This window comes from Xiphias gladius, chromosome 10, assembly GCF_016859285.1.
Source record: "Xiphias gladius isolate SHS-SW01 ecotype Sanya breed wild chromosome 10, ASM1685928v1, whole genome shotgun sequence".
In the NCBI taxonomy this organism is placed as follows: Eukaryota; Metazoa; Chordata; class Actinopteri; order Istiophoriformes; family Xiphiidae; genus Xiphias; species Xiphias gladius.
Window position 1 is genome coordinate 15,103,459 of NC_053409.1, and position 18,113 is coordinate 15,121,571.

Genomic DNA, 18,113 nt, shown 5'->3' on the forward strand with positions numbered 1-18,113 from the left:
TGAAACGGCTAAAATAAGCAACCCTTGAGATCTTCGGGCCCATCTCAAGAACTGAGATGTCAGACTTTCAGGGGCAAACTCATTAAGGAAAAGGTTAGAAGAGCATACTTGTTGGGAGCGCATGTGTTTCATTTGGCTGCAAACAAACGACACCACTCTCTTTTGCTGTCAGTGACTTCATTTACTACAGCAGTGATAACAAATAAAGTTTGATTTTAGTGAAATCTGGGAAAAAGTCGCAGAAGCCTTTCTTGTGTCTTTAATTCACAAGCAATATATATAAAAAATGGCAATTAAAATATTTATTCACGCACAGATGTTTTGGACAGACTCCCTTCCTCAGTGCACAAGGTTACAACCAAGCACAGGTGAACTGTTTAACAAAACTCACTGTTGTCAGTTTGCACACTAACTTTACTGAAACACAGCCTCTGACCCTCACTGCGCTGGTTTAGGTCATTGTTTTGCAAGAGCTCTGTGTACACCGAACACAGTGAAACACCAACCCGGCATTTGAAGATTTACACGCTCTAGTGTCGTCACATTTAGTTGGGGCAGAGGGCCAAAACAGAGAGAACAAGATGCGTTAACAAATGTAACCACACCTAAAACAGTTGAGGATGTTGCACGGACAGTAAGAAATTCATCCAAAGCTTTTAAATAATAGGGGAGAACATGCATGTCTTGTCTCTTTCAATCGCTGAAAGCAGCGGGATCACACACTATGGTATGAGGCAGGTCTCATTTCACATGCTGTAGTGCGCAGGGCTGAATTCTTGCAAGTCTTTTATACAACCACTTGTGTACAGTGAGCACCAAGGAAACACAGAAAGGTGGAGTGAAAGATCTGGATGATGTTGTGGTTTTGAATATGGGCTATTTGACCGGGAGGAGTTGTAGTTTTTCAGTGTTATTGCAGGACACCTGCTATTGTGATAAGCAAATCATTTTTTCTTTATCATAAGTAACATCCTGAATCAGTTAAACTTTTGAGTTGCGTCATTGCAACACATCTAGTGCAATATGTAGCTCAAGCACTGTAGTAGGACTCAAATCTCACTGGCTACTGACTGAGGGTGTTAGCTGAGTTTCAAACAGTGACTCACACATTAACTGACATATATTGATTACTACTCATGTTTGATCCAAACTGGCAGGTCTCCCAGAAACTTCAGTTGGACTGGAGTTTCTAGGCTGTATCTTAACAACAACTGTGTGTGTCAGGAGAGGCGAAAATAACTCGTTTGTAAGGTAAGTGACCAACATGTTGTACCTGCAAACTGTATACAGAGCAATAAGAAAGGAAAAAATGTGTGTTTGATTCTATGTAAGGAATAAAATCTTTCCTAAATGTAACTATTTCTTTTCAGAGTGTCTGGTAGAACTGGTAAAAAAAATACTAAAACTGTATCTAAACTCTAATATTTTATAACTGGTTGTTACCAAAAATAATAATTACAAATTTAGGTTCTACTTTGCAGTGCAGCTCTGTTATCTGAAGTAAGAAATACAACTGAAGTAACGTTATGTAACCAAATAGCTGAACCACAAGGGCCTACGTGTTAAATACTACTGATTGTTCAACTACATTTGTTAGTCATTATCACTGTGTCAGTAAGTTCAGAAACTTACTGAAGAAATGAAGATGCACTGAAGATTCAGAGCATGAGGTAACTTGATTTCTTTGCTAAAGGGTTCTCAAGCCAAGAGAAACAAGCATGGCTGCAGAAGTGTCCAAGTTTAGAGTAAGTTGAATTTAGAGCTGTGCTCCACTGGGGAAACTTCCCTTTTTATGCTTGACCTCTCAACCTCATTTTCCACTCCTGAGAGCCGATCATATCTTCAAGCCTCATCCCTCAGGCATCTAGTGGAAAGAGGTCACAACGGGAAAGAAGAAAGACTGCCTGTACTGTTAGTATCACTTACATGTTATTTCCATAAGACATGAGTTCATTTTATTCTTGCTGACTAACATGAACTCAAGTTATTTTAGATTTCTTCAACTGATTCCAACAAAATTTTCTCAAGCAAGGTTTAGTTAAGGTAGACTAAGTAGAAAATCACACATAATATCTGGCAGTGCAACAGTCTCTCCCTCTTCAGTGTGGGATGTGTGTGTGAATAATTAAAGAGCCCCCCTTGAGTCCTGGTTTCTGGACTGCTATGGAAGAGAAAGTGATAAACATTTCCTGGTTTCACTAGTCTGACTGTGCCCTCCCCAGTAAAAACACCCTGCCCACCCCGACGGACCAACTCCACAACCAAATGGTCTCATGATAATGCAGGTCCACAGATGATGAGCAGCGATGATGATTGTGGATCTTGTCGTAGCCCAAAGTCTCAATTATCATCACCCAATAATGAGGATAGACCCCTTGAAAGTGGTTTTGCTGTGAGGGAAACGATATACAGTAACGAAAGCAATTTTTTAATTTAGGGGTTATTACAGTACGCAGTCATTACCTCTGATTTCTTAAGCAAGAGGACTGAAAAGCTGACTTAGAGACCACACCAACTGTTTAAAAAATTACCCTACCCAATAAGGTAGTTTTGCTCGAGCTTTTTATGTCAACATGTAAGCATATTTGAAATCAACCAATCAACTCTAGCTTAACGTTTTGTCAACATTATGACTCCTATTTAGAGCTCATTGACAGAGAAGTGGCTTATATGAAACACAACAGGGAGTAAATTGATTTAATTAAAGCTGAATGAAACTTCTTTTTTTTTTTTTTTTTTCTTACAAAAATCAGTTTATTTTAATTGGGACCTATGTGGTTTCCAGTGTGGTTCTGGAGAAGGTTAGTAAGCCCAAAAAGTTCCTTAAGTTTTAAGGGTTCATTGTGTTTGACCCAACAAGTATACAGTCTTAAACCAAAGAAACCTCAGTTAAATGAAAACAATGACAGGCTGGTAGCAACAGCAGATTGTCAATAGATTTATTATTTATTAACTGTAATTATCACCAATCAATATATAATATAAATATTTTTGCACCCTGTAACTCTACAGGGTTACAGGGTGCACTGAATCCTGTAGAAGCTTGACTTACACGAAAAAAAAACAAAAAAAACCATCAGACTGTAAAACGCCAAACACATAATAAAACCTCTACATGTGACGTTCTCAATAGTGGTTATAAACCTGCTTCAGTGTGATCATATTGATCGTGTCCTGATTTAATGGCTTATGCTGATGGCAGCTGAGGTGAGGAGGTCAGCATTTTTGTAAATGGTGTGTGGTATTACTATTATGTAACACACAGACCAATAGAGTGATGACGTAACGATCATGAGGATGATGACGAGAGTGAATGGTGATCACAGATGTAGCAGCACACTCACACATGGAGTGTGATTTTCTGAATAAGCACATTCTGGTCGGTAATGGTCAGACAGCCAACTCTGATACGTCTGTTGTTGTTGTTCATAATGACATCAATAATTATATTCCTGAAACTCAAGAGTATCACAAACTGCTAAGAGCAAAGCAAAGAGTGTGCTGCCTATATCATGTCTTGACGTCTTGTATCTTTCTGTCTCATGCATCTTACCAGTTTGCCCATGCAGCGCTGCTGTCCCACTCCATTCTCACATTTGTGGTGGAGACTCATCTTGCAGGCTTTGCAGCGCAGGCCGTGCTTTGCTGTGTTTCCCGCCAAGAACACCACATGTTTGGCTGTGGTACCTGACACACAAAAACGAACACAGAAAAGAGGCAACAGGTTCAAACCTGTCATTTCGAATGATTTTCCTAACTGAGCAGAAAAATTACACACAAAAAGGCAGAGGAAATTAAAAAATAGTTCAGAACACTACCTCATTCATTGATCTACTGTCTATAAACACTTATTCTTAGCCAGGGTTTCTTGAGCCTGTCCCAGCATGCACTGGGAAAAAGCTCTGAAAAGACATGAGGAACATTTTAACATGGACAAAATTTAGCAAATGCGACACATGATGTGCACATCTGCAAATCCACCTAAAGCAAACTGACTGTAACGGAGCCAGTGCTATCTCCACCATGTGAAACCATTTCAAACTACTTCTGGAGTGCAGCTCACCTTCATTTTTAATACTTGACTCAAAGTTGCTGGAATTAATTAAGACTAATCGGACTTATTTGTGAACCAAAGTTACGCAACTTGAAACTGCAAGCAATTTACGTCTGTGTGGAAAAGTGACAAATTAATAACCACTGAGAAAGACAGAGGAGAGAGATAGACAAAGAGATACTGTAGATGATGGAGCAAAAAATTAGAATGATAGTCTTGTTTTGGATGGAGATGTGAGACTGTAAAGAGAAAGGAGTTGGCCGTGAATAAAGCTCACAGTGACAGCTCAGTCTTTAATGAAGATCACGAGCTGGGACTCTGTGAGTGTGTTTGACAACAAAAGGAAAAGAGATGAACAGGCAGGTATGCATGAATGTGTGGTAAGTAGGCGATAGTCATGTGTTTGTGGAGTTAAAGGGGTGTAAACTCACTGTCACTACATGGAAAATACAGCTTTCACTCGTCATCTCTCAGATTTAAAGTAATAAAGTAAATGCGTACTTGATAACTAAGATGATAGTCACTAGACTGAACCGGCAAATAGCTCAACCTCACTTATCTGTAAAAGTTCAGGTTCCTGATCTTTTAAAGATTTAAAAGATCCTGATAATACTGTCTAGACCTTGAAACATCATGGACTGTATTCCTGCTCAGGGCAGAAAAAAAAACCTGAAAACTGGGCTTAGCCGAGGAAAAAAAAATATTAATATCACATTTCATAAACTCCCCTATCCACAGGGGTTTAAGTTCCCCCAAGGGAAGGAGCTTTCATCACTCCCCATTGTGTATGCTTGGAGGGACATGGCCAGAGCTTCAACGCATAATATCAACTCTGCATACATATTCTGCATTCAAATAAAAAGGTTGATGGAGCTAAACTTTAACTTGGTAATTAAGTTAATACACATCTATAACCGGACAGGAGAAGATAGTGGTATCAGGCCCGATATATGAAAATGTGAATTTATATTCTTTTGGTTCCAAGTGGAGAATCTGTCAAATTCTAAATGTCAACATAATCCTCATAGAAGATGAAAGCAGAGAGGAGTTCCTGAGAAGACAAATTATCTGTGAACCATTCCGTGTTAGACATAGCATGACAGAACCACCACTTACAGCCAGCAGTGGTATATCATTTGACAGCTATTCCACATTAACAAGAGGGTACAGCGTTACCAAGTCAGAGTGCTGATATTAGTTGTAGTCTGACAGCAATGCCCCTCTGGCTCTTTATCGATTAATCAATGATCACGTGCCCTGGTCTGGCCCACACTCTCCGTGTGTGGATGTGAAAATATCGACGTGCAAAGAAATCATCGATCTACTTCAGTGGGCGTCAAGAGCACAAGGGAGGATTTAAAATGATTTGACCAGTCCAAGTTTCATCACAGAAAGACTGTCAAGTTCTGTATAGTTTTTTCGTGCATTGTAACTGGAAATTTGTACTGCAAATAATGTCAACATTTCAGTCCAGTTTACCCTCAAAATGCAGCACATTCAGTTTGATGAGCTGGGGGAGGAGGGTCAGTGAGCTGTGGTAATACTGTACTGTAAAAATTAAACCAAGCAGAACACTCGATCCCCGAAAAAGACAGAAAGCACAAGATACTGTGTACTTAAGGTACAAAGCCCCTCATGTGTAATGTACTCAGCCCGCAGGGGGGAAAAATCTCTGCTTGCTCTTCACGTGCTACAATGTGAACTGCTGTCACGGCTATCTGGAGCTGGACAGCAGTGAAACTCGGTAATGGGTGGAAAACTGGATCTGCATTCCCCACTTTAAAGTGCACTTGTGTTGCTTGGCTGAGCTGCACTTACAAAGAGCTGGCAGAGCGAGTTATACTGAGTAGGAAACTGAGAGAAATGTGATCCTGTCCTGAATCCTCGCCGGTCAGCCACAGATCACCACAACAACAGCAGCAGCAGAAAGCGGAGGCAATGAGCACAACCTGCACCAATTTTTAGATCGTTCTAAATCAGGTCAACTGATTGTGTTGTTTAACAAGCACTTTGAGTTTCATTCCCCTTCAGGTCAGCAAACAATTCCTCTACCGTATCTTTGAGACAGCCTGACTCGAACTCTTGTCTGTCTCTGTGGATGCACGGGAGCAGGACGAAAAAGAAACTTTTGTGAAGCTGTTGTTAATTGGCTTGTTTGAGCTGACTCATTCCAACATGGGAGAATAATGAGATACCTCCGCGTTAACTTGGAACAGCGAAGAAGGGAACAAACCACTGTGTAGCAGGATGACACTGATGTTATCCTTTGGTAATGGCTATGTTATGACGTTATTGTGTGTGTGTTTGTTAAGATTTCCTTTTCCTCCAGGCTCAGAGAAGAGTCCAGGGCCTAAAGCTATTACAGCTGTGGGGAAGGTGAGTGACAGTGACGCTTTCTTTGGCATTTTCTCTTTCCTGGCTACTCTGCCCTTAAAGCCTATTATACATTTACACTAACGTAAAGGACGGGATTCCTGCCAGATTTTCCATACCTTCTTCATCTTGCCGCCTATTGTTCCCCATATAGTCTTTCTTCCTCCATTTTCCTGGTCTTCCTCCCAACAGCATCTGTCTCACGCTGCACACTCTCCTTACAATAGCCGTACACTGATCTATTAAGCTGCCAATCTTACCACACGCCTCCTGATTTCCTGGGCAAATAGCCTTCATTGTGACAGTAACTCCTCCACCTCCTCTTCCTTTTAAGCTCCTCCAAAAGACTGACCTGATTAATGAAATTAGGCCTAGAATGCTTAAGGTCATATTATTGCTTGCGCATAGCTTTTTTTTGGTCTCCATCTGTGATCAGGGGTCTTCTGAACTCAACTGTAGAGGGCACTGATATCACTTTAACATTAAATTAATTTGCAGCAATGAGGAACATCAACCTACAAAGATATCTGATCTGAAATGTTCTGCCAAAAACTAAAATTGAAATTTTGACCTACTGTTGGGACTAAAGGAAACATTAAGTTTCACAGCAATCGATGCGAAAAGTCAGTCAAATAAAACCACAAATATCATGCTCAAGGTTGCATGAAAGTAAAAGTCAGAGGATCACCGAGATCATCAAAGTTCTGACACCAAAGTTCGTTGGATTCATCATCTGGGAACCATGAATGCCTGTACAAAATTTTGTGCCAATTCATCACATAGTTTTTGAGATATTTCAGTCAGGACAAGAGTCTAACAGACAGACATCAACCCCACATGGCTAAAAATAGCTTCCTGTAGTTTGAGTCAAGGCTCAAACTTGAATATGTCAGTACATCTCCAAAAATGTTCACTTTCCTTAAGCTTTTCTTGGGCTGACTTTTTTTGGATGACATTTTCCCTGGTGGCACCCATGCAATTTGAAATTTTCTTATGCATTTTTTTTTTTTAACAGTGTACTGATGTGTGAGACATCTTGAAGACATGGCAGACAATTCAGCTATCGATTATTAAACTAAAATGGATAGATGCAGGACCTGTGGAAGTGCAAGGTCATCAGAACACGCGGTGGTATCCTGTGACAACGTATGTGTGTGGTGAAATGCAGTATGTAATTCAAACTTGTAATAAAATACCAAAAAATACTGCTGACACCTGCTACTGCACACCTCTTACGCTGTGAGAGTGTGTGTCTGACATGTGTATGTATGTGTTTTATACCGGGAGGAGTATTAAAGCGTCAATTAGCACCACAGCAGCATCTGTCTACTGGCTGACTTTAACCCCTGAAACCCCAAGGTTAATTTCTCTCGGGGTTCAACCAAAACTGTCATTTCGTAGGACAGATTAGTGCCTGTTAATCAAGTGAGATTACTCTCTCAACTTGTTTTGGTAATTCCATGAATTTGGATGCCTTGATTTGTGGCATGTAGGGGACCATGAAAGTAAATGACTGTCTAACCCTTAAAAGTTGCTGCACGAGATCAGCGATTACTGTCTGATAGTGATATTTTGTATAGTATCTTAAATTTCTGCATAATCCATCTGCATACTGTATATCCTGCATACTGTATGTCATTTTAGAACAGACAAGCTTCGCCCTTTATTTTTATTATTATTATCAGGAGGGTTTATTATCCTGATAGTGATTGCTCACATCAACTGAACACAGTGTATGAGCTATTGTCTCAAATACTGTACAGTCGATAATAATACTTTCATTTTCAGGTGTAGACTTCAAAATAAAAGTATTTAAAAAAGAAAATCAGGTAATATCCAACTTCACATCTTTCACATTCCCAAAATGTTTCTATATTGTTAAAATACAGTTTTTTAGATTTATGTTTTGACATAATGAAAACGAATTTCCGTTGACATGAAGGGAATTGTTCTATGGACTAAATCAGGCATTTCCCAAGTGAAATGGAGATGAGAACTTTAAACAAATTAATTGGACCAATTATTGTTCTAAAGAAGGTAGCCTGGAAGCGTTGTGTACAACAATGTTACCTGCAGCCGTATGGCAACACTCAAAACGTGCTACAATATGTTTTACATTTAGAAAAATAACTGTGGTGTTGTTTTGCATTTCCCTTTTATGTCTGCCCTTTTATTCTTTAGCCAAAATACTTGAGTAATTTGAGTGTTTTACGGTTTTGTTTGATAGGGACAGGGATTCAGACAGGAAATGTTGGGAAGGAGAGTGACATGCCTGTTAATGGTGTGGCCAGCTGGAAATCGAACCAGGGGATTCATTATTTAAAGAACTTACACACCATGTGGCATGCACCCAAACCACTCAGCTATTGGATCACAGTAACACCTTCGATTAATTTAACCTACTGTAATTTAAGTGAATAAATTTAATTAGATTAAATTAGCTCAAATTCATTTGAGTAATTTAATTGAGTAAATTTGATGTTATTTGAGTAAATACAATTTAATTTAATTTATTAAACTCATTTTATTTTAATTTTGTAAATTTAAATAAATTTAATTAATTTAAACCAATTTAATTTAACTGATTAGAAATAATTACATTTTAATACATTTATAAAAATTTAATTAATTTAAAAAAATAAATTAATAAAATTTAATTCAATTTGATAGGAAATTGAATTAAATTTAATGTAATTTAATTTGATAATATAACATATTATATAATTTGATTCAAATAATTGAAATCAACTTAAGTTAATTTAGTAAATTCAATGTAATTTAATTTAGTAAATATAATTTAATTAATTAATTAATTTAAGTTAATGTAATTAATATAAGTGCATTTAATTCAATAAACTGAATTTAATTTAATTCAATTTGATTTAATTGAGTAAATTCAATTTGTTATATGGCTTTGTTTGATAGGGACAGTGAAGATAGACAATGACTATGTTGGGAAAGCGAGTGACATGCATGCATGTTAATAGTCTGGTAAACTGAGATTTGAAGCAGGGGACTCACTACTCAGGGAATTTAGAAATGAAGTGGCATGCACCCAAAACACTCGGCTATTGGAACACCCTAACAAATTTAACTCAGTTTAATTTAGGTGAATACATTTAACAATTAAGCTCAATTTAATTTGAGTAATTTAAATCGACTTAATTTAAATTGTGTATAAATTAATTGAACTATATTTGATTTAATTGAGCAATTTAACGTAATTTATTTGAGAAAATTCTATTTTTAAGTACTTTTTTATGGTTTGATTTGATGGGGCCCGTGAAGACACACAGGAAAAGGTGGGAAAGAGAGTAACATGCAGCAAAGTGTCTGGCCAATCGAAATCAATTAAACGAACGTTACTAGGTTCAATAAAGTTCAATAAATTGAATTTAATTAGTTTAGCTCAATTTAATTTAAATGAGTAAAGTTAATGTAATTTAGTTGAGTAAATTCAATTTGTTTTGTGGTTTTGTTTGACGGGGAGAGTGAAGACAGGAGATGGTGGGAAAGAGAGAGACATACATGCATGCAAACAGTCTAGCCAGCTGCGACTCAAACCAGGGGCATCAATGCAAAGGAAAGTTACACCATGTTGCAGGCACCCAAACCATACAGCTATTGGATCACCCTGTTGAACTTTAATTAATTTAACTCACTTTCATCTAGCTGAATTAATTTAATTTAATTTAATTGAGTAAATATAATAATTAATTATATTTATTATTGTTTTATGGGATGGGGACAGGGAAGACAGAAAAATGTAACGTAATTAATTCATTGTAATTTAATTGAGTAAATAAAATTAAACTTTATTAATTTAACTAAATTCAATTTAACTGAGTAAATTTAAAGTAATTCAATTGAGTAAATATAATTTAATTAATTTAAATCAATTTAATTGTAATTTTGTTGAGTAAATTCTTTTTTTTTTTAAGATTTAATTTGATAGGGATAGTGAAGATAGGAAATGTTGGAAAACAGGAGACATGCAGCAAATGGTGTGGTTTAATTTATTTGAATAAGTTTGATTTAATTTAGTTAGTTCAATTTAATTTAATTTAGTGAAATTTATGTTATTTGTGTTATTTTATGTTATCTTATCTTATTTTTAATATTTCCAGTCGGCTTTTTGCAATATTAACGTATTGGATTCATCCACTGAGCAGTTATTAGTGTAGGGTGAATCATCAATATACTACACTGTCTATATGGATTTAAACAACTTTTTACTAAAACAGTGAAATTGATTATAAGATTTGATCCTAGAGGTAAAAATAGTGCATTTTTCATTTAATCCATTTAAAAATCACCATGTCCTTTCTATATATAATAAATTATATTGGTCTTAAATGGTATATTTCTATCAGGCCTGGTTATATGGAAAATATTGTTTCAGGCAACTCACGGATGCATAAAGTTAAAAAACCTAAACCTGCTACCTGAGGCCCGAGAAATGCAAAAAAGATCCGTGAGTCTGTTGTACAGGATGAGACTGACAAACACACGAATGAAAATTTACTTAAAACTCCTGTTTTATACTAGAGCCATCCAACAGTGTGATTTTGTGCGCAGAAATGTACAAATATGAATTTAGTTTGCTGTGCACCAATGTTTATTCGATTACAAGTAGTTAAAGTTTTCCACTTTACAGAACTCTCTCCATCTTTATCAGCCTTATAAAATATTTGTGAATAATTGCTACGCTATTTTATCTCCGTAAACCAGTAGAGATTTCTAATGAATGGCTATTAAGATTTAATGATCACAATGTGATTATTATCCTGTGTGCTGCTCTTTGACTCTGGGACACTGAGTCAGATTTTGACAGCACTATTGCAGCTCATTACACACACACACACACACACACACACACACACACACACACACACACACACACACACACACACACACACACACACACACACACACACACACACAAAACCCTCTCCACTTGCTCTCTCTCTCTCTCTCTCTCTCTCTCTGTCTCTCTCTTTCTCTGCTGCTGACCACACTCATTAAAGCAGGACAAATGAAGAAGAGGGCAGCATCTTTCTTCATGAGTGGACCAGAGGGAACAGCACCTTTCACAGGGCCAGGCAGAACAGACATACTTTCATTACCAACAGACCAGAGAGCCATTCAAACCTTTGACCACTAGACGTGTCTCACTGGCCATGCAACATAAAATAGACCAGTGTAAGGCACAACAGTTGCAGAAGTGTAAATTTGTTTGAGAGCGGAATTAAGGTCAGGTTTACTTTAGTGGTCTTGCATTCAAAGCCAGTATGGATTTCTGATGACGCTGAACTGATACTGAAATGTTGATAGAAAATAGATTTGCTGTAATCTCTATCCTAATGTGAATATTATTATGCCGGGAATTATATGAAATCTGTTTCTCCAAGTATTTTATTCTCATCAGGGTGGAAAAGCCTGTGAGCCATATTAATGATGACACACTAATTCTGTATGTCAAAGTCATGGACGGAGATGTCGAAAGTGGCAAACATATCATTACTGGCCACTATGAACGCAATCTATCAAGTTGGGAAACACACAGATTGCCTGTGGTAACGTGTGTCTGGCTGCTCAAGGCTGTAAACTTCTAAGTGTACAAGTTAAACCAACTAACATTAAACCTGCATTAATGGATTTTTTTGGCTACTTGGCAGTGGAAACCATTTGTAAACAAGATTTTGATATATTAGCATATGCTGATGTAGCAAACTTGTTAGTCAACAGTTGCTTATTCGCACATCCAGCAGTTACAACTCAAAATGACTTAGCATTCATTTTGAGTCGTGTTTGTGTCCATGTGATGAATGTAAGTCTAGTATTCACTCTCTTTTTAGTCCTGTTTTTGATCTCTATCAACTCCTGAGGGAAACATCTGGCTCTTTAGCCGCTAAATGCTCCACTATGCTCACCAGCTAGACACTAATTGTGTCTGTCTGCCGTTTGGTGCAGGCAGGTAGTGTACAGTGAGTTTATCAGAGCTTTTCGTCTGAAAACAGCTGCAAGCTCTGGCTGGAAAAAACGCTGATGAGAGCGGTGAGACTGAACCACAATAGTAAAGTCGCAGGTTGTAAAACCAAAACAATGAGCTGAAAAATGCTATAAAGCTTCATAAAGCTGAGAGGAACTGCAGAGTTGGGTGAAAAGTCTGGGTTTATCACTATGTGTGACCCCCTTTTACATTACACATTGTCATCTGATACATTGATAATCTAAAAATATTGTTTATAGCAGCTACAATGTTGATTGGTTTGACAACATACAAGACTCAAAACCAGTCCCAGAAGTGTTTAATCCCTCTAACTGTTATTTTTTAACCGCTGTTAGTTGCTGTCAGGTCGGGAATCGAGATTTGAGAAACATACTCAGTCTCCCAACAAAGAACTCCAACATCAAAGTGCTGTTTACTTTGTTTTTCTTAGTTTAGAAATAGGAAATCCTTCCATTTTATGATTTAACACAGGACAAAACTTTAAAATTCATAATATGAATATAGGACAATCTAATTTCTTTCAATTGTGCAAAGAAAAATCAAAGACTTATGGAAAACTGATGTATTGGTAGGGTAACTCCAGCATATATGTGCTTGTTTACACGCACATTTTTGAACCCACCTACAGTCCCACCATGCTGACGTCTTTTATCTGCTACCAAACATGGTATCAGGGGCTCATTGAGCAGATGGCACGGACAGCCCTTGTCATTATCATGCTGCAGAGGCCCTCGGATATAAAGACTTAGTGGTCCCTCAATACTGATGGTTAACAAGGAGGGGAGCAGCCAGAGAGACCGGAACATCTGGCGAGGGGAGAACAGGTAGAGGAGCTGGCAAGGCTGATGCTGACTATCTGACAACTCAGTAGACAGATGGAGGGACTGGGCTAGGTGTGTGAATATGGAGGACAGAGATACTCAGGTCACATGTCAGCAGGTCAGTTTGGAGGCTCGGTGTCACATGCCTAATTGTCTGTGTGTGTTACAGTATACATGTTGTATTTCGAATACAAAAACAGAGGTAGTTACTTTAGGAAACAATAACCTCTTATTTCCTGCTGTTTCCATACCATATGTGCATATTATTACATATATATCACCCTCTAATTTTAACACTGATGACAGAACTTCACTGTGATATCATGGTCTTAAAAGATAACCTGATTACGAAAAGGTTATTCAAAATGATGTGATTGCGCAGTTCATTACATGATGTAATGAAAAATGAATGAGCATTTTCTTTGCTTCCTCCTATGCTTTGTTTGATATTCTGATCACACTACCGAAGGAGGGCGGCGCTGTAACCATACCTACGATCATGTGGTTGCAGACGTCACAGAACGTGGGCTTCTTGAAGATGTGCTCCATGAAGCAGTGTCCCGCAGAGTCAACCTGCAGCGGGTTGCGTGACTGGGAGCGGGATGTGGGAGGAGGAGCGCAGGGGATGGCCGGAGGGACCGGAGGGATTGGGAGGTTGGTGGTGTGCGGTGGGGCCATCCCGATGTTGCAGAGATGGCCTGTGCTGCTGCTCACATCAGAGAGCAGCTCCGTCTTGTTGTCACTGCTGGTTCGAAAGAAGTTGTCAGCGCTCTTGCTGCGGATGCTCTTGGTCTTGAAGGACAAGGAGCGTTTGAGTCTCTGCAGCTGAAAAGAGAGAAAAAGAGTTGAAGAACACTGGAATGAGGGAGAGAAAAAGACAGATGTTGCATGAGGAGAGAGAAAAGTGGGACGTAAAGCAAATCAATTCCTGTAATAACCTACATAAATTACTATGTTACAAAGTCTCTAAAACCTTCAAGAAAATGTCTCAGTGTCTGACTGCTAATAAAAAGACCATTGCTAGGGGTAACTTATCACTGCTCATTGGAAAACCTTCAAGCTTCCCTACCTGGAGGGTAATTTGATTTCCAGGTTAGGGTGATGCATTACATCAACACTATTTCTCACATGCTGTGCCGTCTCTTCTGGCCGCAGCCCCTATCAATCTCATTAGCCTCCTCTTTTACAGTAATGCTATTCATTGCGTTCCACGCTGACAACTCCTCATTTAACATCTTATTGTGTACTTCCTTGCCTGTGAAACCCATTTGATTCTGGGCTCACACACATAATAAAGAATCTCTAAGCTACTCTAATATGATTTTATTGTTCTGGTTTCTGGCTGGTGTGTGGCTGCAGGTCTCTGATTGAAGAAATTGAATATTGTTTTGAGTAACTGATGGGCAAGGAAGGACTTTTAATGATCCGTTATATACGAGCACACAGTACAGGCCTGAATGTACAACTGTACACAGGTAAACGCTCATGGGGATTAACTGGTGTTCTGCTGGTTGCTCAAGGTTTATCAAGTTTGTTTGCTACAAAGTAACAGCTATTTACAACTGATTATCAATTGATTCAGAGTCAAGATATTCTTATGAAATCCCAGACTTAAACTATTAGACTATAAGGGGAATAAACATACATATTGTGTATTGTTTGCTGTTGATATTTTGGCAAACATGCCTGAGCAAATTGTTTAGAGTGCTTATCATTGCAGCTTTGGCATGGTGAAGATCAATCGGATCTACGGGTCACTCTGGAAACAATCAATTTGGCCCCTCTCTCTACCATTACCACCCACACACATGAATGCACATGGACAGACATGAACATACACCACAAAAACATTTTCCTGCAACTTATTGTAGTTCTTCACTCACATGGCCTTTACATACCCTGAAAAGAAAATGTGTGGTAAAACATAATGATAATCTTAACACAGCTGGCCCTGGGATAGATATACAATTTGTTTCTGTAAATTCTTACTGTGTTGCACTTATCTAAAAATGTTGTAATGGGAAAAAGGATACTACACTTCTTTCCCGTAAGGTGGTTTTATATGTTTAAATCAAAAAACATTCTTGATAAATAAAGATATCACAAACTCAGCAAGGTGTGGGAATGTGCGCATGCATCGAGGAGCTCATGCTGTGTTTGATGGCACCAAATCCATAAAGCTGTGTTCTATCATTAAGCCATGAGGGTTAATAGGGGCTGGGCAGGGTAAGGCAAAACAAACAGACAAAAAAAAAAAATCCTGTTAACGCATAAGTTTACATATCAAATCACTGTAAATAAATAGAAGAGTTCCCTCTACAAATATGAGTGATGATGGATTTAACCTGGTGTGGCATCGCCTTGACTAAGTGATCCATTAAAAGTAGTAAAAGTTGTAATATAAAAACAACTTTTATCTTCATGTTCATGCAGGTATGCTGTTATGATGAACTAAAATCAGCAGTACTCTATAGTTTGCACAAGAGTGTAGGCTCACCTTGCGCTTGTGATGTTCAGGCCTCACAGTATTCTTAAAGGAGGAATAAAAACACAAACACAGCTTGACTTAATAATAGTAAACTTGTTCAGCCGACTAAGGAACTCATTTTACGTATCCTCTCTGTAAGGATGATTAAACACCTAATTCACTTTTTTGTCTGTCTGAGATGTTCTACAACTGATCGCCTACGATAATGGAAGTGAGTGTGGCTGTTTGGCAGAAGCTTTAAAACTATGTGAAAAGTCAGCCAGGAGTCTCTTGAAATACCCAGTGATTACACATGCCAAAGTAAGAGCTCACATGCTCGAGCCTTAAAAAAATATAATGCAACAGAGGAGATCGTCTCTGTCATCCCCGCAACAACTGAGAAACCTGACAAACACTGGTTATACAAATGCAAAAGCCTGATCTTCACAAACAATCATTAAAAACATGTAAAAAGAGAGCCTGTATGAGTCTCATTGGTCCTTTATGAGAGCTTCGTGGAGAGCTACTGTAGCCATCCACTACCATCCAATACTGTACTGCTAATTGCAGTAGTCTGGGCAACATGTGGCCCACATAGATGGCAAACGCCTGAGGCTGCTGTGGATCTCTATCAAACACCCTACTTTCCTACTTTCCTACATCAGCCGCAAGTAGAAAGTACAAACCTATATGCCACTTACTTTTAAATACACACATCATATTAACACCATATTGCTTCCTTTACCACTAAAGCACACCATGGATCTGTTTTTAGGCTAATCAATAACTTGAATAGCTTACATCAATTTATTTAAATACCATAATCCCAATAATGTTTATTGTTATTGCACAGGTTATAGACTCTTACCTAAAGGAAATAAAAACACTACACTACTGGTCAAGATAAAGACATAAAGAGTGTGTGTGGTGCTCAATAGTGAGTTTCAAGTGATCTATTCTTTATCTAGAGGTTGTTTTCTGTCATATGGTACAATGTCATATGGGGTTATTCTAATGGTATTCCTACACACTGAAGGTGGTGTATTGTACTAACAATGAGTCTGTAATGAATCTTTATGGCACTTTAAACGGGTTATCTTCCTGTTTTCTGTCGTATTTGTGCAGCTGATGATATTTTTGAAGTCGATCCGCGTATTCGCTATAGTATCCTCCTTAATTGTAATCAGGATGGGGTTTTTGAAGCTTTTTTAATAGGCTGATCAGACCGGCAGACTTTACATGTAGACCGTAGTGTTTTTTGTTGTTGTTGTTGTTGTTGTTGTTTTTTTGGAGCTCATTGTTGAGTCTATTTTATTGCCATGTTAACAGAAGTTTGTTTACCCTAATCACCCATTAATAACAGTAGGACTGATGCAATCTCAGAGTATATCCGTCTCTGCGGGCTGGTGGTAAATAAGGAATAATATCAGGACAGTCCTACCTTGGTTTCCTGCTGGCTGGCGTTCGTCGTCGGGGATTTTGGTTTTTCATTCTGGTCCCGTTCGTCCTCTTTGCCCCCACTTTCGTCCTGAATCACGTTGGCCGGCGGGATCATCCTCTCTTTCTGTGATCTCACAGAAAAAAAAACAAAAACAAAAAAAAACAGTTGCTCTGTAGAGTTTGTTTTCTCTCAAGAGCTGTTTACATCGTTTCCATTCCTCTACAGTCGCCGTGACCCGAGTGTTAGAGGAGTAGCAGAAGACATCCAGACCCGCCGCTGCCGCTTCTTTTGCGGGAAAAGGGGGGAGATTCCGAGTCTCACCCGCCGACAAGAAAAGATGAGAAAAACGTCTCGAAGAAGGTGCGAAGGGAGTGTTTCCCAGAGCAGAAGTTGACCGTGTGTCCCGTTCAGCTTGAGAGTGTCCTGTCCGGCTAAAAGGGGCTTTCGTCTCGATCGCGTCGTCGTGCGTAATCCTGCCAAGACATCTCCAAGTCCACGCTGTGCGCCGCGCGCCTCACACTGTCACTGCTCGGATGGGCGGAGAGCTGGGAGAGACCACGGGAGGGAAGGATGGGGAAGGGGAAGAAATGTGACACAAGGCCTCAGAAAACTCCCATATGCTGCAAACGAAACACAGCTTTTCTTAAAAGAAGTAAAAAAAAATAAAAAAAAGAAGAAGAAGAAGCTGACCAGGGTGGTCACACGGTCTCAGGTGTTTCTCCTTTCCAAAGTAAATCCAGTTATTTAAAGAATTCTCTGGATCCACGTCTTTTACTTTTACTAAATTACCTCAGGCTAATTAACACTGGCTGAGAAAATGAAACAAGTGAAAGCACATCACTTTCACTATCACTATCACTACGCCACTGTGTTCACTGAGTAAGGTTTGAGACTAAATAACTACAGTTTAAATCCGGACCAATATGATACATAATTGTTGTAAG

At 38.6% G+C, this 18,113-nt stretch overlaps 1 protein-coding gene across 4 annotated transcripts in view; it reads right to left on the reverse strand.

Moving 5' to 3' along the window:
* stac (SH3 and cysteine rich domain) overlaps positions 1 to 17,700 on the reverse strand; it is a 34,301-nt gene extending 16,601 nt beyond the window's left edge. For 2 of the 4 annotated variants that reach the window (XM_040137834.1, XM_040137832.1), the window contains exons 1-3: positions 17,170 to 17,699; positions 13,753 to 14,086; positions 3,554 to 3,687 (exon numbers count right to left, since the gene is read on the reverse strand). In XM_040137834.1, coding sequence (XP_039993768.1) covers positions 3,554 to 3,687; positions 13,753 to 14,086; positions 17,170 to 17,283 — 582 coding nt within the window. In that variant the 5' untranslated portion in view covers positions 17,284 to 17,699. Of the gene's footprint in view, positions 1 to 3,553; positions 3,688 to 13,752; positions 14,087 to 15,758; positions 15,792 to 17,169 lie in introns of all 4 variants that reach the window. The other 2 variants (XM_040137833.1, XM_040137831.1) reach the window with 2 other exon arrangements.
* Between the last annotated feature and the right edge of the window lie 413 nt (positions 17,701 to 18,113).